This window comes from Heterocephalus glaber, unplaced genomic scaffold (assembly GCF_053883595.1).
Source record: "Heterocephalus glaber isolate CG9 unplaced genomic scaffold, H.glaber_assembly_v1.0 deba00000937, whole genome shotgun sequence".
Classification (NCBI taxonomy): Eukaryota; Metazoa; Chordata; class Mammalia; order Rodentia; family Bathyergidae; genus Heterocephalus; species Heterocephalus glaber.
The window spans coordinates 15,785,020-15,808,948 of NW_028258173.1; the positions used below are offsets into that span (position 1 = coordinate 15,785,020).

The 23,929-nt window shown below is 37.4% G+C and overlaps 1 protein-coding gene across 19 annotated transcripts in view; it reads left to right on the forward strand.

Moving 5' to 3' along the window:
- Bptf (bromodomain PHD finger transcription factor) overlaps window positions 1–23,674 on the forward strand; it is a 137,743-nt gene extending 114,069 nt beyond the window's left edge. For 9 of the 19 annotated variants that reach the window (XM_087208205.1, XM_087208206.1, XM_087208210.1 and 6 more), the window contains 6 exons: window positions 4,825–5,153; window positions 8,112–8,285; window positions 9,100–9,292; window positions 11,583–11,667; window positions 16,347–16,533; window positions 21,586–23,674. In XM_087208205.1, coding sequence (XP_087064331.1) covers window positions 4,825–5,153; window positions 8,112–8,285; window positions 9,100–9,292; window positions 11,583–11,667; window positions 16,347–16,533; window positions 21,586–21,622 — 1,005 coding nt within the window. In that variant the 3' untranslated portion in view covers window positions 21,623–23,674. Of the gene's footprint in view, window positions 1–4,824; window positions 5,154–8,111; window positions 8,286–9,099; window positions 9,293–11,582; window positions 11,668–16,346; window positions 16,534–20,724 lie in introns of all 19 variants that reach the window. The other 10 variants (XM_087208209.1, XM_013067618.2, XM_013067619.2 and 7 more) reach the window with 3 other exon arrangements.
- Window positions 23,675–23,929: the final 255 nt, after the last annotated feature.

Here is a 23,929-nt window from a genome sequence, read left to right on the forward strand (position 1 = left end):
AATATTTTTCATTATCTTATCATTCTTAGGTAATTTTAAACTATATTTTTTTATTTTTAATGTATTCATGTTAGACATTTTATATAGAAATAGAATCTAATGAGGATGAAAATTTTTAAATTAAAATGTTCAACATTAACTGGTAGAATTAATATGTTAATAAGCTAATTTGCTTTGAAAGATAACTTTCAAATACCTATCAACTGGCATATTTTAAGAATAAAATTTAAATCCCAGCTCTCTGGGATGCTGAGGCAGGAGGATCACCACAAGTTGGAGACCGGTCTGGACTACATGGTGAGTTCAAGGTTAGCCTGAACTACATAGCAAAATCCTGTCTCAAAAAAAAAATTTTTTTTTAATGAGCAACAGTATTGGCGATGTAGCTCAGTGTAAAGGCCCTGGGTTTAGACCCTATTGCCACCACCACCCCAGTTTTAAATTATAATGATTTTACTTTCTGTTTATAAGGTTATGAGATTTGAGTCTTTTTTTTTTTTTGTGGTACCATGGATTGAACTCAGAACCTTGCGCTTCCAAGGTAGGCGCGGTGCCACTGAGCTAAATTCCCAGCCCTTGAGATTGATTCTTTATCTACTCTTACATTATTTTTGCTTGTCTTTCTTTTTAAATAGGCTTTATTTATAGAGCAGTTCTGTTTATAGAAAAACAAGTGCAGAGGTCCAGTACCCTCATATACTTCCCATTCACACAGGTTTTCCTATTATGAATAGCTTGCATTACTGTGTCACTTTTTTCAAATTGATGAACCATATTGACCTATTGTTATTGACAATAGGTCATTCTGTATTTAGATGTAAATTTCGTAAGTCTATAAGCTGCCAGTATAGTATGTACAGAAAAGTTACACTCTCCTAAATATAGTACTCCGTCTTCTGTAGCCCTCTGCCTTTACCATATGCTTGTTTTTGATAAAATAAGTTCTTGTTCACTTTTTAATAGAACTTACTCCTTCATTTAGCTCTTTAACTATATCACCTTTATTACAATTTTTTGTCATATTTGAAATTAATTTCTTCTGTAATGAATTCATTTTGTTTTGTTTTGGTTTGGGTTTTTTTTGTTGTTGTTGTTTTTTGGTACCAGGGATCGAACTCAGGACCCTGCACTTACAAGGCAGGTGCTGGAGCCACTGAGCTAAATCTCTGGCCTTTTTATCTTTTTTTACATTCCATGTTCTCTTTTTTTTTTTTTTTTTTTGGTATGGTGATTGAACTCGGGACCTTGCGCTTTTGAGGTAGGTGGCAGCATGTTCTCATTTTTTGACACTTGGTTTTGCAAACTTATTTTGAGTGAAAAGTTTTGCTTTTGCTTCCTTTTTTGAAGCCCAGTTAGCCCAGTCAACTCTTACCTTCTAGCAGAAAGCCAGCTGTCAACACCCAGCTGATACAAATCACGTTCAGTGCCCTTTATCCTGAAGAACTCTCAGTGCTGTAGTTTGGCTACCACTTCCTAGTTCTGAATATGGAGTGTAAGTAAGGCCTGCAGTTTTAGTATTGCTCAGTTTATATTCCTATTCCGGGGCCTATATTTATGTCTTACTCAAGCATGCCTGTGCCTTGCACTTCGCTCTTTTTTTGGGGACATGGTCTCACTATGTACAGGCTGGCCTGAACTCACAGCAATCCTCCTTCCTCAGCCTCCCCAGTGCTGCGATTACAGGCATGCCCCACCACGCCCAGCTGTTCTTTTTCATATTTTACTATTGTTGGTATGTTTTTACAGGAGTAAGGAGTATCAAAGTGTGTGCACCACGACACTATCTTGACCTCTTTGATGTTTCTAAACTCCATCTTATGACATTGTAAACATATAACATAAATTAGGAAAATGAAACTCAAGATTTACTTCCTTCCCTAGGAAGAAATTCAGCCTCTTTTTCAGTAAAGAAGGGCTCTTGAGTTAGTCACATTGCTTATCTTCTCACAAGACTGTCTAGAACAGTAATGACAAACCTTTTAGAGCTTTCAGTGATACAAACAGCCTGCTGTGGTGTGCATGCCATAGCTTTGCCACCAGTGCTCTAGACTCTAGACAGAGAAAGTAGACTCATTAAACCAGGACCATTTGTGTTTCTTTGTTAGTTTTTTTTTTTTCCTGGTAATTTCAGTGAACCCAGGGCCTTTATACTCAGCTCTATTATCAGCCCTTTTAAGTCATTCATTTGCCCAGTCTGGGCTTAAACTTGTATTCTTCCTGCCTTCTCCCAGAATGCTGGGATTACAGGTGTGCACCACCACACCTGTCCGTTTGTTAGAATTTTGGAGTGGGTTTGTTTATTTGTTTGTTTGTTTGTTTGTTGTATTGAGACAGGGGGTCTCCCTTTGTAGTTCAGGCTGGCCTCAAATTTGTAGCAATCCTCCTTCTTCAGCCTCCTGAGTGCTGGGATTTCAGGCATGTGCCACCATGCTTGCTTGGGTTTTCGAGTTTTTGTGATGTGGGGTTTTAACTTTCTAAGTGCCAGAGTCTTGACTGTAACAAATTCTTGTAATTGTTTTATTCTTTCTTTTCTTTTCCCATGTACTTATACGTAATATCTCTGTTTTAGAAGCTGTCAAATTCCTGTAGCTCTACATATTCATTTAAATTATTCTTATTATTCATTTTCTCACTAGGAAGATTCATTGTGTCTCTAGAATTTAAGTGAAACTACCATAACAGCAAAAACAGGGGCAGAAAAATAAGTTGTGAACGTGTTGCTTTTTTTTTTTTTTTTCTGGTACTGGGGATCGAACTTGGGTCCTTGCGCTTGCCCAGCAGGCGCCAAAACCAGTGAGCTAAATCCCCAGCAACATGTTGCTTTTTAAGAATCAGGATTTTGTTTCTCTACTTTTATGTGGTGTTCCATTGTAAGAATATAAGACTTGGGACACCTCTCGCTAAACCTCTTAGTAGCTAGAATCCTTAAAAAAAAAACAAAAACAAATGTTCACCATTTTTAAAAGAATTATTCCAATTCAGTATAGCACCAAAAATCAGTGGGATATTTATTTATTTATTTTTCATTTAATTTTATTTTTTGGTCTTGAACTCCTGATACCCCCAAGTTCTGGGATTACAGGAATAATACAATATACCTGGGTTTAGAAAAATTTAAAATCCCAACAAACAAAGTTACAAATTCAACTTGATTGAGGATGTGTAAATATATGAATTAAAAATCAGAGGAAAAAGCAATGACAGTGGTGGGATTGTAGGTATGCTTTTTTCTTTTTTGTTTTTTAATTTCTTTTTTTATTAAGTTTATTGGTACATTTTAGGTATGCAATATGATGACATTCATCATTGGGAATTTGCACCTTTACATGATGTGTCTTGGTTCTTATTTTTTCTCCATTCCCCTGCCCTCCCTTCAACCCCTCCAGCCCTCCCTATTTGCAAAGACTTTGTTTCCACTTTTTCCTTTTCTCGTATTTATTCCTTTTCCTTTTTTCTTTTCCCCCACCCCTAATTTTTATTTTTTAAGAGGCAAAAAAAATCAGTTCAGGCTTCTGTAAAAACTCTTGAAAGGACAGCTGGGTATGGTGGTGAATGCCTGTGATCCCAGCTCTCACGAAGCTAAAGCAGGAGGATTGCTGTGAGTTTGAGGCCAGCCTGGGCTGCATAGTAATTTTAAGGTCAGGATGAACTACATAGCAAGACCCTGTCTCACAAAATTTAAAAAAAAAAAAATTCAAAGAATTTGTGGACTGTTTAAATTATTCTTTTTTTTTTTTTTTTTTGGCACCGGGGATTGAACTCTGGTCCTTGCGCTTCCGCAGCAGGCGGTGAAACCACTGAGCTAAATCCCCAGCCCTGTTTAAATTATTCTTAAGCCTTATATAATATTTTTTTCCACACCGAGAATCAAACTCAGGACCTTGCACTTGGGAGGCAGGCGTGGTGGCACGGAGCTAAATCCCTGGCCCAAGCCATATATAATTTTGAAAGGAAATAATTGTGATGAAGAAAATATATCTGAAGTATTTTTGTTATTTTAAATTATTGTAGAAATTTATAAATGTCTCAGATTTTTATTTGCTTGCACCATGTTTGTTCATGGGTGTCAATCCCAGTGGGTTTCTCTGAGATAATACAATTTGCTTTAGTCGTTATTTCCAAGAATTTGCAGCAAAAGTGTGTCTAAAGGGTATTTCACATGAAAGAGTCAGGGTTTTATTTCAGAACCTATATTGAGAAAACTGTTTTGCCACCTAGCTCTTCCTAACCCTTAAAATCTAGACATAGGAACGTAGGAACATAACATAGAAACATAATAGGAACTGTCTTTCATTCTGCTTTGTGATAGTCAAGCTGCATTTTGAAACCTATGTTGAGTTTGTGTTCAGTCTTCCTTAAGACAAGAATGAGGGGCAAAGGAAGCAACTGGTAGGTGTGGACACTTGGAATCCCATCCTGAGCAACTACTGAAATCACCAGGACAGGACAAGGGCAAGCCAGAAAGGCGCATTCTGTATAGACACATTCATCTTTCAGTCAGGTCTCCTTTGAAGACATCTAGCAGCTTTCTCATTGTATAATCTTCATTTTCTATTTCTGATTGTCTTAATGGGCTAAAGAAAATTTGGGGCTTGGGGATATAGCTCAGTGGTAGGGCACTCGCCAACCATGCAGGAGGGCATGGATTCAATCCCCAGTACCACAAAGATGAAGCAAGCAGGAAAACTCGGGTGTAGAATTAATTACTAAGACTTTCACGTCAGGCTGAACCATGGAGCTGCTATGGCAAGTGGGAGTAATGTAAAAGCCCCTGGTCAGCTCATTCATTTACAGAATTCTTGTATTGTCTTTAATTGACAACAGGAAGAGTTGAAGAGAGACCTGAAAATAAAGAAAGAAAAAGACATGGTGCAGGTGCTACAGGCCAGTGCAGCAGTAGCACCCTCTCCCCCTCTGGCTACAGCAGTGCCCCCTCCAGCCACTCCACCTTCACCCCCCTCCACGCCTGCTCTGCAGCACTCGGCCCTCCCCACATCCCCGCTGCCTGCCGCTTCCCAGAAGAGGAAGCGAGAAGAGGAGAAAGACGCCAGCTCAAAGTCCAAGAAGAAGAAAATGATCTCTACTACCTCAAAAGAAACTAAGAAGGACACAAAGCTTTACTGTATTTGTAAAACGCCTTATGATGAATCTAAGTGAGTAGATCTTTTTGAGCTCTAGTTTATTTTTTTTTTAAGATTAGCGTTACATTGATACTTTTGACGAAAATGAGCATATTGATAATGATAATAATGAAAATAATCTAGTGTGAGGATAATAATGTTTCATTTCTGGTCTTGCATCTCATATTTTTTAATCTTGATAGCAGTGAAGTAAAATTTGCTATTTCATGTATTCACAAGTCTTGTATGTCCTCCATTATATTCTTTTCTGTCAAAAACAAGCTTTCTGTTGCTCTTTTGCTTTCTTCTGTTTTCTCTGGATCAACTCCAAGTCAATCAGTAATGCTGACTGGAGAAGGTGGTATATTAACTGTTGAAGCCCAGAGTTGAGAGTTTCCTTTCTGGGATCTCTAGATCCTAGAATCTATCTGAATATGTATGGTGCAAGAGGCTTCAAACTGGATTGGTTCCAGGTGGTTTGATAGGTTTTTTGGGGGCGGGGCTTGCTCTTGTGTTTTTGTATTGAAGTTCTGCAACCTAATGTTTTTGTCAGCATTCCTACTCTTGGCGACAAAAGCAAGAAATATGCAAAAAAAAAGTGTTTCTTCTACTCATTTTTCAACTACAAAACTCAAATATTTGATAAGCGTGGCAGCTGGAAACTGTTTTTGACAATTGTATTTGTGATGTAAACAAGATTTTCTTTTTTTTTTTAAAACAAGATTTTCAAGACAGTCCATAAATGTAGTTTTATTTACTTATTTAGGTCATCACTATCATTGAACTAAGTATTTAACTTCTATTTTGAACATCAAGACGTAGGCCAGCTTTTTAAAGCCATCATTAACCAAATATTTTCTATAGTACTGAAAAGTTTGATACTGTTGATTTTTTTTTTAATGATCTTTCAGATTTGGAAATGCCTAATGTTTACTTAAACAAATGCCTGATTGATGCATAAAATAAAATTGTGATCTCTAATGATATTTAAGTGACAACATTGACACTGCCTTGTCCAAATTATGGTCTGTTTGCAAGTGCCAGATGAAAACTTTTTGTTGATAGGCTCACCTGTCTGTTGAACACAGATCAATTTAGGCATCGTCATCATTTTTCATTGTCTTATCTCATTAAAAATTACACATAATTTAAAAAGTGGAACCCTATTAACCGATTTTTCCCTTAGTCTGTTACAGGTGTGCCTCACTTTAAGCAAAACATACTGATTGCTCAAACAAAAGTTACTCTTCTTCATAAAATGATCTGCTTGTGGAATTTCTTTGCATGATAAGGCTTCTTTGACCTTTTGAAAGTATTCATTCAAATCACAGAAATTAATTTCACACAGAACTGTTTTAGAATGCCAAAGTTTTGTAAAATGAAGTACACCTGTACTTGTTCTCATTGTATTGAAATTGCCTCATTAATTTGTAGATATTTCATATTTTTCAGTTTACCATTATTAACATTTCAGTATATCAGATTTTTTTACTTCTTGTTCTAGTTGGAAGGAGTTAGTATGTTTAGGAGTATTTTGTAATCTCTCATACCTAAACAGCCCAGTTTGGGAATCTAGTAAGAGCGACTCGAAATTAAGTACAAGTCCTGAACTTACTTCCAGGACATACACCCCACCACCCTGAAGAGGCAACATACAAAAATACCTCAGAAGGTCCCCACAGGAAATAGCGTGTGGCAGTTGTCGAAATACAAAAGTTTCTGGTAATAAGTTAAAGCTTAAGACCATGTATTATTCCCTCACATTGGTGATGCAGGTCACTCTGTAGCTTGAGGACCACTTCCATTCTTCTGTGTCAGTGGTGGCAAATCTATGACACACGTGCTACAGCTGGCTGGCTGTTATTGAAAGCTCTTAAGATATTCACCATCACTGTTCTACCAAGAAATGTGTTAGAACAAGATGCCAGTAGTGTCTGAAAGCCAGTCAGGTTCCCTTGAGATTCACACTAACTCTAGCTATGACTCTGACATGGCATTTCTTTGCATTGTGTATCAGCACTTTTCAATATACACTACATTCATTACAGAGATACTTCTGATTTTGTCTTTAGGGTGCCTGTATTACAAAAGCCTCTAGGTTGGCTACCGTTATGCACCCACACTTGGCTGGTACTGTAGAGGTTACTTGCCATCACACACTCATATTTGCTAGATACTACAGAACCTTTCAGGGCTTTAGATAACTCCTAACATTGTTCTCCCTACCATGCATATCTGGTTTTGAATTGAAGCATTTCCTTTAGGATTCTAGTTAATTAACCAGTCTACTTTCCACATTGTCTACACACATTTTATTAACTGAAAAATTGGCCCATGTTTTAATCATTATGAGAGATGATCTTAATAAGATTAAATTCCAATTCTATTTAGAAAGCTTGGCAGAAGTTGAATTACTACATGCACTTTTCTTAGTTTTCTTCTTCATATCATATTTTGACCATTTATCTTCTGCACCTGGCTGACCTGCATGTTTCTTGTAGTGTAACTTCTACTTGGTGTTTGCGCTTTGCTTTGTTTTCAAATTTAAATTGTGAGATACATTTTCAAACCTATCTAAGAAATAGCCCTAATATTGAAATGGCTTCTGTGGAATAGGTTTGACAGATGTAAGTCTTTGATTCTTTGGCTTTGGTTTTTGTGCCTGTTATAGTTTTGCACACATTCATTAGGAAGACATCACCATCAGTGTGTTGTTTATTTTTTCAAATTCTAGTATATTTTTAAAGATCCATATTTCATTAAACAGTGTATTTGTTGAAATTGATGTGAGTGACTTTATGTTTCCACACTTGATACAGTGTCAGATGCTGTAGTTTTCCAGGAGTAGAATGGTTGGATTTAGGATGTGTAGCTGACTCATTGCAGAAAATTACTCTGTAAGAAAGTGAATCAGGGCAGGAAAGACAGATTTAAGTACCATGCAGCTCAAAATGACAATCACATTGTCATTTTCATTGTGAATACTTTTAGGTTCTATATTGGCTGTGATCTTTGTACTAACTGGTATCATGGAGAATGTGTTGGCATCACAGAAAAGGAGGCTAAGAAAATGGATGTGTACATCTGTAATGATTGTAAACGGGCACAAGAGGGCAGCAGTGAGGAATTGTACTGTATCTGCAGAACACCTTATGATGAGTCACAGTGAGTTCTGATAAGAGCATCATATTTAATAATGTAGGAAGCCAAATTGCTCTGACTGGTTATTTTAAAATAAAAAGAAAGATATTTTTCTGCATATATTATACACTTACATTACAAGTTCCTTTCCATTTTTTTCTCTTTTTCCCTCTTTACCTCCCCTTCAAAATTTATGTTGCTTCATAGTGAATGCTTGAGATGCACTGGGGGGAAATGTGGTTTAATGGTAGATTTGATTCTTGAATATTTTAACATAGAAATTAATGAGATTAAAATAGCCTGACTCGTTTGGACTTTATCAGTGTTTGAATTGGTGCTTTATTGTAGGTTAGAAGAACACTAATTTTGGTACAAGCTCTGATACTGTTATTAGCTTATAGGATTTTGAACTCCCATTTGATATGGTACTAGTTGAAAGATTTTTGGCTTCATTTTGTTTTGAGCTTTAAAATGAATTAAAATGTTTTGCATTTTTCTTCAAATTGGTTTTCCATATACACAGTGCAGGGCCGGGGATTTAGCTCAGTGGTTTTGCCACCTGCTGTGCAAGCGCAAGGACCCGAGTTCAATCCCCGGTACCAAAAATATATATATATACACACACAGTGCTCTTAGTAAACTTATACTGCTTGTTCCTAACATCAGAAATACTAAACACATTGGAATGCCAATCTTAAAAGTATTAAAACAACCATAATAATAAAACTTTTATATCCCAGCTTTAGCAAATTTTTAGTTGCATGTTTTATTTAAAGCAAATTATAAGTGATGTTATCTCATCTGTGTTGGATTCACATTTTCGTTTCGGATCTTACAGATTTTATATTGGCTGTGATCGGTGTCAGAATTGGTACCATGGGCGCTGCGTTGGCATCTTGCAAAGTGAGGCAGAGCTCATTGATGAGTATGTCTGTCCACAGTGCCAGTCGACAGAGGATGCCATGACAGTGCTCACACCACTGACAGAGAAAGATTATGAGGGCTTGAAGAGGGTGCTGCGTTCCTTACAGGTGAGAACCCACTGTGCGGCATTTGAAAGTGAAATCAACCTGCTTGGCTTTGGAAAACACCTCCAAGATTTGAACTTCCCTTTGAGTTATCTGGTTCTTTGCTGACTCCAGCTTTTGAGGAGGACTTAACAAACTTCATCCCTTCACATGTCAGTGGCATGAGATATAGCATTTCCACACACTACTTCATCTGTTGTTTATCTAACACTTTCAGTTAAAGGACTCAGGTTTTTTTTGAATTTAAACTTTTGTTTCTAAAGATTTTATCTCAGCCCAGGGATTTAGCTCAGTGGTTCCACTGCCTGCCTCACAAGCACAAGGTCCCAAGTTCAGTCCCCCAGTACCCTCCCCCACCACCCCCCAAAAAAAGTTATCTCAAAAAAAAAAAAAAGATTTTATCTCGTGGCCATAGATTGGGTGACAGTTTGATCAAATCCTAGTTATTCCCTTCTTTGTTAGAAATAAAAAACAGGTGCACATGGTTTGCAAGATTGGGGAGTATTAGAGAAATAATTGGTATGGAGCACTCAGCTGCAACTTTTCTCCTGTTGTAATCAAAATCACAGAATTGGGGACTGGGGATTTAGCTCAGTGGTTCTGCTGCTTGCCTGGCAAGCCCAAGGTCCCAAGTTTGATCCCCAGTACCAAAACCAAAAAACAAAATCACAGAATTGGAAGAGCTGAGAATCAGAATTCGAATATATGGCTGAATGTTTAACAGTCACATTCCTACTACCACATTACCCAGGGTGGTAACCATTCCACACTTTGACCCTGCCTGCCCAGCTGTACAGAAGTGATTACGGTGCCAGTGTCACTCAGAGGCAGGTCATTGTGGAGGAACAGAGTGTAGCTCTCATGACTCTTAAGCTAGGGCTCCACCTCTCACCCCACAGTCTTCAGACCAGCCTTAGAGAACTGTTATCATAGGGTGAGCTCAACTTAGGCGATCTATGACTAGAGCAGAAATCATCTCGTATAAAGAATTTTGTCTCTCTTTAAAGACTAAGAATAATGACTAGGATATTAGTCAATCTTGGTACATAAAAATGTTAGACAATGAACTGAACCAGACCCTTAGTGAAAACCTTTATATATTTAATGCAGATGCGTAGTGTTTTTAAAATCTTTAACATCATTTTGTCAACTTTTAAAATATAATATCAACTATTCTAAGTACAGGTACTGGTATAGTTAAGGTTACCGTAACATCTTATTAAGAGTGTTTTGCTTTTTTAAGAATTTGTCTAATAGAGCCAGGGATTTAGTTCAGTGGTTCTGCCGCCTGCCTCGCAAGCGCAAGAACCCAAGTTCGATCCCCAGTACCAAAAAAAAAAAAAAAAAAAAAAAGAATTTGTCTAATGGCTAGGATATAGTCAGATTTTTTTTTTTTTGGTACCGGGGATCGAACTCAAGAACTTGTGCTTGCGAGGTAGGCACAGTACCACTGAGCTAAATCCCCAGCCCAGGATATAGCCAGATTTAAAGAACATATGTACTCAATAGGTTTTGATCATATATATGTTTTGTAACTGTGAACACAGTTTTCCAAAAGTAGGTTTAGAATTCCAAAACTATTGTGAAAAGACTGTTTATTGGTATAATGCATGACTGAACCATAAAGGGGAGAAACAGTTCCTGTATAAACACAAACATGCACAAATACACATATCTATATGCACAAACATCTATCCTGCACCCAAAAAGGTGTATCATTTTGACACTAAAACCATGGAGTTATATAGAACAGCAATAATAATTGGGCATGAAGCTCATTAGTGCTACAGAAGTGAGCTCAGTGGTGAGGGTGGGTACAGATAAACATGTATGTGTATGTATATATAATTTTATAATTTTCAAATATAAATTAATACATGCCTTGTGCATACACACATATGGGATATATTTGTATATAAGTGTACAGGTAATAAACTTCCCCAAGGTTTGTGGCTGGCATACACATAGGCATCAGTTTAAAAACCATCAGAACTCACCTATACAATTACAAGTGTTTATTTCAAGTCTTTATAGTTAAACACTGTTTTGCAGCACTTAGACATTGGCATGGACATTTGTCACATTTCAGTAGCTTAGACAACCATATTGTAATACTAAACCTAGCATTCCACAAGAGAATAAACATGAGAGTAAAAATTTTTTTTTTAAACTTCACCTCTCAAATATAAAACTGACTTGGAATTTAAGAGTTTCTTGATATGGTAACTCAGTGGAGAACTGAAATAGACGTAGTATTTCCACCTGACAGTAATGGTACTTGTTTTTATTATAGGCTCATAAGATGGCCTGGCCTTTCCTTGAGCCAGTAGACCCTAATGACGCACCAGATTATTATGGTGTTATTAAGGAGCCCATGGGTAAGTACTGGAGTTGAATATGAAGTTTTTTCAGCAGTCTCAGGAAGAGATAATTTATCATCCATATAATTGATATATCCTGAGGATATCGAGAACACAGCTGGTAGGAATATAAATTGGTATTGTCACAATGAGAGGTAAATCGGGAGTATCACCGTTTGAATGTGCATGCCCTTGAACCCAGCAGTTTAATTTCTTAGGATGTACATGTGCACAAGTATGTATTATTTGCAACAGTATGTATAACTGCAAAAACATTGGAAATGAAATAAATTGCTATCCATACAGTAGCTACATCAAATGATGTGAGTGGAGTACTATGCAGCTATATAAAAGCATGCATGAAATCTATAAGTTGGGTTCTGTCCAACTTTCTCATCCTTCCCAGTCAGCTCTTCCTCATCTTTTCCAGAAGGAGAGTGAAATTAATGGATCCACAGTAGAGATCCAAGAAAATATAGACTTATTTCCCAGGAAGAAGTTGGTAAAAAAAAAATTACAGCTAGAACTGATTGTATTAAACAGTTACATAGGTGGCTCCATGGTGCGATGGATAATGCATTGGACTTCTAAATGAACAGCTCTAAGTGATTATATTTAAGGATAATATATCTCTAAAAGGAATTATTTAAAAGCTATCAGTTTTTAGATGGGAAGGGTTTTTGTTTGATGGCAACTTAAAAAGGGGAATCACGAAGAGGAAATAAATGAGATTTTGGTTAAAACCAAAAATCACACAGTCCAGTGTTTCTTGGCAGTGAGGCTACATTTTGGAAACAGCATTGTTAGGCGATGTCCTCATTGCATGAGCATCATGAGTGTAGATGCACACAGCTTACTAGTGTGAGCTGAGACAGCCTTCTGGAACCCTGTCCTATATGGGGACCATCACTGATCAAAGTGTCATTATGGGACCTCCATCCTCCTGATGTCCAAGACTAAACAAACTGTACATGTTTCAGATTTGTGTAGTCCTCATCATCTTCTTCTTCTCTCTCTCTTTTTTTTTTTTTGGTACCAGGGATCAGACTCGAGACCTTGCGCTTGCAAGGCAGGCAGCGAAATCACTGAGATAAATCCCCGACCCTTAGCAGTCTTCTTTAGAAGGCACCTGGGATTGTTTGTTAAAATAAAGTAATAAATTGTGCTGATAAAAATAATCCAATTGTAGAAAATTTAGGAAATAATGAGAAAATAAAGGCACCTTTAACCTTTTATTCACTGAATCAAGAAGCCACTTCCATGGAGACAGCTGTGATTTTTGCTGTTCTCATATGCATATTAAAAATTGAGATGGGTTGGTAAATGAAAATATTTCTGTGTTTCAGTCATCTTCAAAAAAGTGATTTCAGTGGCTATTTATGGTTTAGTTATTGAATAGATCTTCACTTTTTTGGGGGTGGGGTGGGGATTGAACTCACGAGCTTGCATTTGTGAGACAGGTGCAGTGCCACTGAGCTAAATCCCTGGCCCCCAAAATTGACTAGATTGTTTTCCTTTTTTTTTTTTCCCTGCTTTTGTTAAAGCCAAGGTAGGGCCGGGGATTTAGCTCAGTGGTGCTACGCCTGCCTCGCAAGCTCAGGGTCCTGAGTTTGATCCCCAGTACCAAAAAAAAAAAGGTAAACATCATCATGTATGTACTATGTAGGTACATACATAAAGATAATATAGAATTGTGAGACAAATGGGAGAGAATGCAACTGACAGAACAATACCTAGGTGTTAAGCAGTGGACAACTGTTTATTTTGTTAGGGTACGTAAAAGTGTTTAAAAATGCATAGAGGGACCGGGGATTTAGCTCAGTGGTTTTGCCCCCTGCTGCGCAAGCACAAGGACCCAAGTTCGATCCCTGGTACCAAAAAAAAAAAAAAATGCATAGAAAATGTCTGGAATGATATAGATTAAAAACAGAAGTTTTCTTTAGGGGTATGAAGGAACCATCAAGAACAACAGTAGCTTTTATTTCATAAATGGAAATAAGTTTATTTGAAATATCATGTTTTATAAGTACGGTAGACTTAGTACTTTTTCATATCAGAGGTGTGTTATAGACCTATATTATGTTTTGTTTTGTATGCTACAGATGGAATGCGGGCCTTAACCATGCTATGCAACATTTTTAATTGAATAAAATTAGAACACTTTATTTAATCATCCCCATTAAAGAGTTTTTAAATTTCTGTGTGGTTTTTGCTAGTAGTGCCAACATGACAGTGCTCATCTTTGGTTCATGCATCTACCTTCATTTGTTTGTTTGCTTAGAAAAAATTCCTAGAGTTAGAATTTCTGGCTTTAAAAAAAACTCTCAAATTATACTTCAGTAATCTGATCCAGTTTCCGCTAGTAGTACATATATATCTGTACCCTTTCTTCTGCACTCAGAAAACACTGAGGGAGCTGTGTATATAGCCCAGTGGTACAGTTCTTGCTTAGTGTGAGGCCCTGGATTCAAGACCCAGGATTGCAAAAGTAAATAAATAACACTGGGGTTTATCACTTTTAAAGGGAAGTTTTTTTTAATCTTTGAAAGTATTTCAAAAGTAATACGTTTGATGTACAAATGTAGATATCACCAAGGTGTACGGTGTAACATTTACCACTGTTAACTACTGTATAACAAAAATAATCACTGTAAAAGCTTAAATTAGCTGGGCAAGGTGGCACAGACCTGTAATCCCACACTGGGAAGACGGAGGCAGAATGATTACAAGTTCAAGCCTGGCCTGGCCAACTTATTTATTTATTTAACAAATAGGGCTGGAGACACAGTTCGGTGGTAGAGCACCCCTGTGCTGCATCCCCAGTAACACCCCCCATACACACATAACTTTAAATTATTGTTAGAACATAAATCGCCCTTAAATAACAATGACAGTAATATGAGTATCCCAAGACAAAAGTGAGCCAAGTACATGAATAGGAAACTCCCACTGAAAAAATTCAAACTAGTGCGCTGGGGATTTAGCTCAGTGGTTTCAACACCTGCTGCGTAAGCGCAAGGACCCGAGTTCCATCCCTGGTACCAAAACAAAATTCAAATTAGTGAAGATATACAAAGTCAGAGAAACACTTTTCAGTGTCCAAATTAATGGAAATTAAAAACTGTAACACTGGCCTGTTAACAAAACAGTTACCTCAGCATTCTCAAAACCTCTTCCTTGGGTTCCCTTTGCTGCAGTGGCTCAGAACTCAGGGACACACTTAGGGTTACTAGTTTGTTATAAGTCTATTCAGAGGACACAGAGAAGGATTAAATGAAAAGATTGTTAGGACAGCATGTGGGGAAGGGCTGCAGAGCTTGCATGGCTTCTGTGGGCATGGCGTCCAGCAAGAACTCCACAAGCTCAGCTGTCTGGATGCTCTTAGAATCCAGTTTTTATTGAAGCTTCACTATCAGGCATGAGTAATTAAATCACTGGCAATTGGTGATGGACAGCCTTTTCTCCACCCCAAAGGTTGAGAGCTAGAGGGTTCTAGCCCTCTAATCATGCCCTGGTCTTCCTGGTAACCAGCCCCTCCACACCTTGAAACTACCTAGGGATCCTAGCCACCAAGCATCTCATCAGCATGCAGAAGATGCCTCTCAGAGGACTTGGGGGGAGCTATGTGTTGGGAAATGGGATACAGACTGCATATATTTCACAATATTACACCTGCCTGCCACCCTAATGATTTTTACTATTTCTGTATCCTATTGGTACTGTTACTTGCCAGTTTTTTGTATTTGTTTTTTGTTTTTTTGGGTACCAGGGATTGAACTCGGGACCTTGCATTTGTGAGACAGGCAGCAGAACCACTGAGCTAAATTCCCAGCCCACCAGTATTTGTATTCATAGCTTCTTAATATTTTTCCTTGACTTTTTTTTAGTAGACTATATCATTTCTACCATGGGTGATTAGTATCACTTGTCACATATATCAAGAAACAATAAAATTGAGTATAGAGCTAGCATGGTGGTGCATGTCTGTAATCTCAACTACTCAGCAGGCTAAAGCAAGAAGATTGCAAGTTCAGGGCTAGTCTGGGTGAGCTAGTGAGAACCTGTCTCAAAATTAATAAAAAGGACTGGAGACATAGCTCAGTGCTCCCTGGGTTCAAACCCCATTGGGAGAGGGGGCCAGAAGTAGGGAATAGATAAAGAAGCAAAATGATTCTATTAAAGTCTATTGTGAGGGTTGTAAAACCACTGTACAGAAATTTTGTTCATAAATTAGATTCCGCCTTCTCTTTGTATATACATTATGCTTGTTTACATGTGAAAATGTGGCATAATTAGATATGCCTAGATCCCATTTACATGGTTTCCTTTATTTCCAACCAGTTGAATGAAGACCTGTTCTGTGTAATAAACTAAAAATAAAAGAATCTTTTTAATAGCAACCTGGATTTATATTTTAGAACCCTAATCAAAAAGTGTTGAAAGGGGCTGGGGATTTAGCTCAGTGGCACCATGCCTGCCTCGAAAGTGCAAGGTCCTGAGTTCAATCCCTGGTACTGAAAAAAAAAAAGTTGGAAAAGTGCTAGTATGTTCTTTGTGAAGTACAAAATAGTCTCCAGTAGTAAAGGGGCTTGGTTCCAGGACTGTAATTAAATATACTAGATAGTCAAAATTGCAGCATGTATTTATACTGGAAAACATTAAAGCTTTGAAAATGTTTTGCATTTTATGTTTTTAAGACCTTGCCACCATGGAAGAAAGAGTACAAAGACGATATTATGAAAAGCTGACAGAATTTGTGGCAGATATGACCAAAATTTTTGATAACTGTCGTTACTACAATCCAAGTGACTCACCTTTTTACCAGTGTGCAGAAGTGCTTGAATCATTCTTTGTACAGAAATTGAAAGGATTCAAGGCTAGCAGGTGAGCAGATGTGTTCAGTGTTCTGAATTAATTCCGCTTCTTAAACTTTTACTGTCCTATCTGAGGAATCAGCCAATGCAGCATATGGTAAATTTGAACCATAAATTTAACACTCTGGTATTATGATATACTAACAGGGACCAGTGGAGAGGCTCACTAAATGAGAAATTACTGGGTCTGTTTTTGCCTGGCCTTTTACTTAGAATTAAAAATCTTTTTTCTTTTTTTTTTGGTACCAGGGATCGAACTCGGAATCTTGTGCTTGCGAGGCAGGCACCGGAACCACTGAGCTAAATCCCCGGCCCCAAAAATCTTTTTTTTTTTTGGTACCAGGGATCGAACTCGGGTCCTTGCACTTGGAAGGCAGGCAGCGGAACCACTGAGCTAAATCCCTGGCCCAAAAATCATTTTTTTAAATGCAGAGAGCAGGTCAGGGATTTAGCTCAGTGGTTCTGCCGCCTGCCTCGAAAGCACAAGGTCCTGAGTTTGATCCCTGCTACCAGAAAAAATTCAGAGAGCACCTATTGAATGCTCACAAAGGCCAGGTGCTGTCGGAAGTGCTGTGGTGTATACAAGCAGTGAGACCTCTTGCTCTCCTTCAGTTTACATCCTGTAGGGGAGTGGAGAAATGTAGAATGACCATCTAAAGGGGAAGACCAGAAAGAGGGGGATTTAGGCACCTTGATTTATGTGTGCTCTATCTTTGAAATCATAAAGTGTCTGTTTTTCTGTGTATGTGTTCTGTAGGCAAAGCTAGACTTTATTTCTTTGGAGGTTTTTTTGGGTTTTTTTTGGTATCGGGCATCAAACTTGGGTCCTTGCACCTGTGCAGCAGGCGGCGAAACCACTGAGCTAAATCCCCGGCCTGGCAAAGCTAGACTTTAAATCCATAGGCCTTTTCCTTGAACATCTGATGACATAAAAATATTGAGTAACTTTGCATGGAATGTAGTTACTGTGACCTTTGTGCCCTTCCATTTCTGAACCTCAGCCCCCTCAAGCCCTTGATTTTCTTCCCACAGAAGCCTGGTTTCCTTTTCTGTGATAATCACCACCATTTTTTAACCTTGAAATTCATTACTCACCATACCCTGTCCACCAACCCATGAGTTCAGTTATCCATAGGCATTCAGATTGGGTAGACCTTGGACTGAGGCCTGGGCATCTGTGAGCTCCTAAGGGATTCCATACCAGGTATAAGAATGAATGTTCTCAGCTGGGGTTGTAGCTCAGTGGTGGAGCTCTTGACTGGGCTGTAGCAGGCCCTGGGTACAATCCCCAGTGCTGGGCTGCCAAAGAAGTCAACATTCTACCTAGTAAATTTCCTCCCTCCAAGGAATATATTTGGGGTATTTGGTCTTTTTCTCCTATAGCAAGATAGTTACCAAGAACTGTATTTTAGAGTTGGTTTACATAATATAAAAATGAAACACAATCCCAGGTGACATATGAAGTTACCTTGCCAGTAAAGGAATAGAAAACTATAGTCAAGGAAGGAAGAAGAGTAGGCAGGGAGGCTAATGACCAAGAACCGAGGAACTTTACCAAACCTCTTAATAAGTTTCCCGTGTCTGCAACTCCTATATGTTAATTCATTTGGTGTCAAACTTAAAATGAAAAGGGACTTAGCATAATAAAATCCTCTAAAAATAATGAACTAATAAAGGAATCAAAAAGGTGAACCCGTAGTAGTGGAGTGACTTTTTAAGTGTTAACAGACCCCCAGGCACAGCCAGACCTGTAAGGAAAGCCTGCAGTGTGAAAGAGTAACATCAGAGTAGAGCAGAAAAATAGATGCCAGAGAAACATAGATTTTTTTAAAAAAAACAAATTCTCCCTAAAATCTTTTAACTCATGTGCAGAGAGAAAATTTAGAAGACACTGCATCTATATCATGAAATAAAGAGTAATCTGAGAAGAAGAAAGAATCATTGGAAAAACCATAAAGTTGTTAAAATCAAATAACTCTCCCAATGTAAAGAACAAAAAAGGAGATGAAAATTATGAAAGAAAAAATGTTTTAGTGTCCTATATTCATTTAATGGAAAGAATGGAGAAGACAGGAAATTACCACAAAACGAATGTAAGCCAGGTGTGGTAGTGCACACCTGTAATCCCAGCACTTGGGAGGCTAAGGCAGGAACCTAGCTGTGAGTTCGAGACCAGCCTGGGCCACATAGTGAGTTCAAGGCTATCCTGGAGTACGTAGTGAGATCCTGTCTTAAAAAAATAATAATAAGGGGCTGGGGATTTAGCTCAGTGATTTCACAGTGTGATGAGCAAGCACAAGGACCCGAGTTTGATCCCTGGTACCGAAAAATAATAATAATATAAGAAAATTTTCCTGAGCTAATGAGAGACACAATACTTTATAATACTTTAAGTCCAAAAGAACAAATTCATTCAGCAAATAATTACTGAGAACTGCTGTGTGCTGACAGTAGGAATTTAGCAATAAATAAATGAAGTCCCTCTCCTGTATGGAGTTTACATTCTTGTGGGAAGTAGAGGAGAACAGTTGATTAGCATGATAACCAAGTGGACAACTAGGAAAACATCCACCCTATATCCATCACTGTTGAATTTCCACAATGCCAAGGATAATGAAGCTTTTCTGCAGAGGACAAAACAGCTTATAAAATACTAAGAGTTAGACTGGTGCCAGACTTTTCTACTACAATATGGAATGTTAAAAGACTATAGAGGGGCGCAGGCATTTAGCTCAGTGGTTCCGGCGCCGGCCTCGCAAGCGCAAGGTCCCAGGTTCGACCCCCTGCACGAAAAAAGACAAAAAAATAAGTGAACCGTAATTATAAAAAAAAAAAAAAGACTATAGAGGAATAAACCCAAATGTTTGAGGAAAAAAATTTTCCTCAGCTTTCTATTTGCGTAAAGCCAAACAAATGTAGAGGCACTTAAGTTTTTTGAATGTAAGGAAAGGGGATTCTTTCTTGGCAAGTTCTCTTTAAGATATGTACTGTAGCAAAAATAAGGAAGCAAATAGAGAAATAAGACCGTAGGTCCAGGAAGCAAAAAGCAATGAGCATTGCTCTAACCAGGGGTTACATTTGTATAGCAGGCCTACACAGCAGGTTGTCCAAATTGGAATAGGAGCCTGAAGCTCTCCCAAGGCAGGATGATTCATACATTAGATAATTTGTTTAAGATAGAAAAGCATAAGACAGTGATTAAACCAAAGAATTTAAGGGATCAGAAAAGACAGAAACTCCATAAAAAATTAAAAGGTATACATGAATTCCTTCTTAGGTGGTATGGAGAAAAAAATTTTACATAGTTACAAAGAATAACATTGATCTTCAGTTTTTAGAATCAACCTATAGACAAAGCATAAAAACATAATTTTAAGTTATAAGGAAATAAAACTTGGACTCAAAAATGAGAGGTGGGAAAATAGTCAAATGAGCCCAGTTTTCATTTGCCGCACCAGGATTTTAACAACTTAAAATTGATAAAACAAGAAACGACAGTGTAAGAAATCTAGCCAAAGAACTGAAAATGAAATTACTTGATCTCAGGGCTCCTGGACTTCAGGTTGAGTGAAAAAAGACACAAGCGCACACTTTCTCATCGCGAGCCACTTTGCACTTTCTGATTTGTGCCAAGGGTGAGTGGCAGCTGCTGATTAAAGAGAGGAAACCCTCTGTCATTCCTAGGGCTTGTGGCAAAACAAAGGAATTTGAGGAGGGAGGTGGGGGCCTAGCCGCTGGGTGAGTGCAGTAAACTGGCCACTTCACGCTCTGGGGACTGGGGTCATTGCTGGGGATTGAACACAGGGCCTCTTGTGTGCTGAGCACTCTCAATGCTATGCCCTCATCCAAAGAAGCCACTTAGGACTTCTTACCACCTATTTTATGTAGCTTCTTATATACTTGAGTTTCATTCCAAGAACATGGGAGATAAACAGAGAAGTTGAGTCAATTGTGCTTAAATAAATTGCAGTGTCGAGAGTTATATAAAAGCAACTCCCTCTTGCCTTTTTAGGGAATATCTGATATTTCCAGGTTTAAGGCAGAATGAAACATTAAATAGCCAGTCGCTGAAACTTGATTTATTTATCTCCGCCATATTTCATTTTTAATTTATGATCTCCAGTATTGTTTGTACATTATTTTCATTACTGTACTTTGTTAAGATTCATCATTTATACCATCCATATTCTTTCTTTTACAGATTGTGATATCTTTAGTCTGAATTTTTAACTGGAATCAGAACTGGATGTTGAGGTCACTGTTTATTGTACCACGTGGTTACCTAATTAAAAATTGCCCCTCCAAAATAAGATTGGTTAATATAATTTTTAATGTTAAAAAGATGTATATTGGCAGAAAATTTATTCTAGCAGCCATGTTGAGCAATGTATTTAAAAATTGTATACTCTTGCAATACTGTATTTATCTACTACTACAATATAAAGTATTTTGACTTAGTCCTGATAACTGTACAGTAATTTGGTTTACTAATGAAAATTGTGAATAAAACTGTGAAACTAGAAAGACTTTCTTGGGCTTTAATAGAAAAATGTGCTTTTAAAAATATTACTATTTCTCGGGCTGGGGATTTAGCTTAGTGGTTTCGCCGTCTGCTGCGCAAACGCAAGGACCTGAGTTCGATCCCCAGTACCAAAAAAAAAATTATTTCTCTTTTAATATAATTTTTCCCTTCATATTTCCCAAATCAATGTAAATAAACAGGCACATACCTTTTATTCAATGGTAATATGGTAATGCTTCTTTTAAATGTCTCTATTTGTCCCATTGGTTAAGAATGTTGTACTCTTCATCAGACAAATACATATATATATATTTTTTTAAATACTGGCTTTTTTCCAGTGATCTATCATGTTAGTGTACAGTGAAAAGGTTTAACAGTTTAAGCTTAAAATTTAATTGTTCTCTTACATTTGCTTGCCAAGGATGAATGAAAGAATATGGCTGCTTCCCCCAGACTGGCTGACCTTGGCATCCACATAAAGCATCATTGTTTTCAAAAATGAAGGGTGCTTAATTGTTCCCTTTTTTCTGTATTCTGTAGGTCTCATAACAACAAACTGCAGTCTACAGCTTCTTAAAGTTCAGCGTGTTAACATAAAATACAGCAAGAATCTGGTTGTCTGAACTATTTTAAATTAAGGAGCCAGATGTTTTTAGTCAGGTTATCCTGACAAGACTTGACCTAAACTTCGTTTTTATTGGTCATAACCGTCTAAATATATTCTTGGCCAATTTTGTCCAACGGACAAGGGAAAAGCAAAGTCAACGACACCATTATCTTGTCAAGATCAAATGGTTTTACTATTGTGGCAGAAGTGGGAAAACTTTGTTTATTGAAAAAAAAAAGAAAGCAAGAAAAAAAGATACTATGGGGTCAAGTGTAGCTCCATGGAAATGCCACGTCTGCTCTTCAGTGAAGAAGCTGGTTTAGAGTCTCACAGAAAACTTTTGACTGTATTTATTTATTGTTGCAAAAAAGACGCTTTTTTATTGCTGCCCTCATTTGTCAGCTAATTATTTTTTCTTATAAAATCCAGCCTCAGTTACATGTAATCCATCCTGTATCTTATCATGATTCCTGTAGGTAAAAGTACAAGATGACCTCTAGATGTCTTTTCTTTCTATGAAAGGAGCTGCTATGTACACATGTGCACACACACACAACTGGGAATCAACAATGAGTTTATTGTTCATGGTAGACAAAAATTAAGCTTGCAGAAAGGTTGGGCTAAGTGGTCCTAGAGTACAGACTCTGTTGCCTTGAATATATCAGTACAGTTGTCTTTTCCTCTGCACCAGGCTAAAATGACAAAATCTATTTGAAGGTAATCTTGTTTGTAAACATTTGTCAGATTCTAATTTTTTCTTTTTGTATTAAAATTCAACTATGGATGTATATGAAACAAAATAAATGGAGATAATTTTTCTCCCACAGATGGAGGTGTCTTTGTGCGCTAATGGTTATCTGTCAGCCTCTGTGGGGAAAGGGAGGGGTTTCCCGGGCTGAAAGGCAGAAGGATCTGATTAGACCCAGATTTTCCAGGGCAGTAGTGGCCCTTTGTTGTGTAATTCCCAGTCCATTGTTACCATGTCAGAGAAAATCTCCAGGGGTGCTAATGCTGTTGCATCACTTGATCAGTTGATCGATTGATCAAACCGATGATGATGGTAATAGGGCATAATGCACATCGCCTTGGCTTGTACTTTTCTGTGATTCCAGGCAAATGAACAGTTACAGACAGCTACGGAAATTGTATGAAGGGCATTTTTTAAATGATCTCATCCTCTGTGAATTTTTTGTTGGTTGGGTTAGTTTGTCCTATGTAAGGAACAGTAGCATAAGTGGGGAGACAGTGGAAACAGCACAGGAAGGTGTATTTTGCATGTTTTTCCTTTCCGTGTTCTGTCTGCATTGTATTTTCTGCATTGTAACAATGGCTTCTCTGAAATCTGCCACACTTAGATTTTGCAGCTTTGCAAAAATTTTCCTAGATTTTGCACTAATTCATATCAGCTTTGACCTACCAAGTTCTGGAATTCACCTAGTTAACTGTTTTTAAAAGTTTCCTTCTGTTCAATGTTGCCCTGCTATGCAAAACCTTTCCCAGACCTTAGTTTCTAAAAAGAAAGATGTTGCTACAGTTCCCAATTCTTTCTTATTACAGGCTCAGGTGTATAGGTTCTTCTGTCTGGGTTAATTTTATGTAATGAAGCTCATTCCTTTTTGTACATAAAGATGTCACTTAAACCTATGCTTACAAACTAAAGAGACTAATTGCTCAATATGGAAACAAAGTTTTTGCTTAAAATATTAAAATGGAAGTTAAATACAGGTTATTTTGTCCTTTAGTTACAAAAATGTTACATATTGTATGCACTGTGCTGCTGCAAAAATTCTACATTTTAATGGATTATAAAATGATTCTGCATCTCATCACATCACAGTATTTCTGTATGACTTACTCATATATATAAATCTATATGGGCTTACTCATTTAAAAGTTGTTGCGGCAAGAACTTTCCTACCAGTAGGCAATAGATTGCTATGTTTTTAACAAATTGTGGCAAATTCTTTTTGTACGTAATAGGACATTTCATCCTAGAAAAATAAAATAATGTTTTTGACATTGGATTTGGTGCAGTTTCTAATGAAACAATGGTTGGTTGGTTATTTTCTAAAGCTGTTGGCATTGTCAAATTGTACAAACGATAAATTTTATGGAAATCCTGAGACCAGGAAGATGTTAATTTCATATGTGTATTTAAATGGTATGAAGCTTTTTGCAATTTTTATCACCATATAAATACATAAAAACATTTTATAGTTTTTATCAACCGTAGAGCTTTAGTCTTTCAGAAGTAATTTTTGAAAAACATTTTTATTT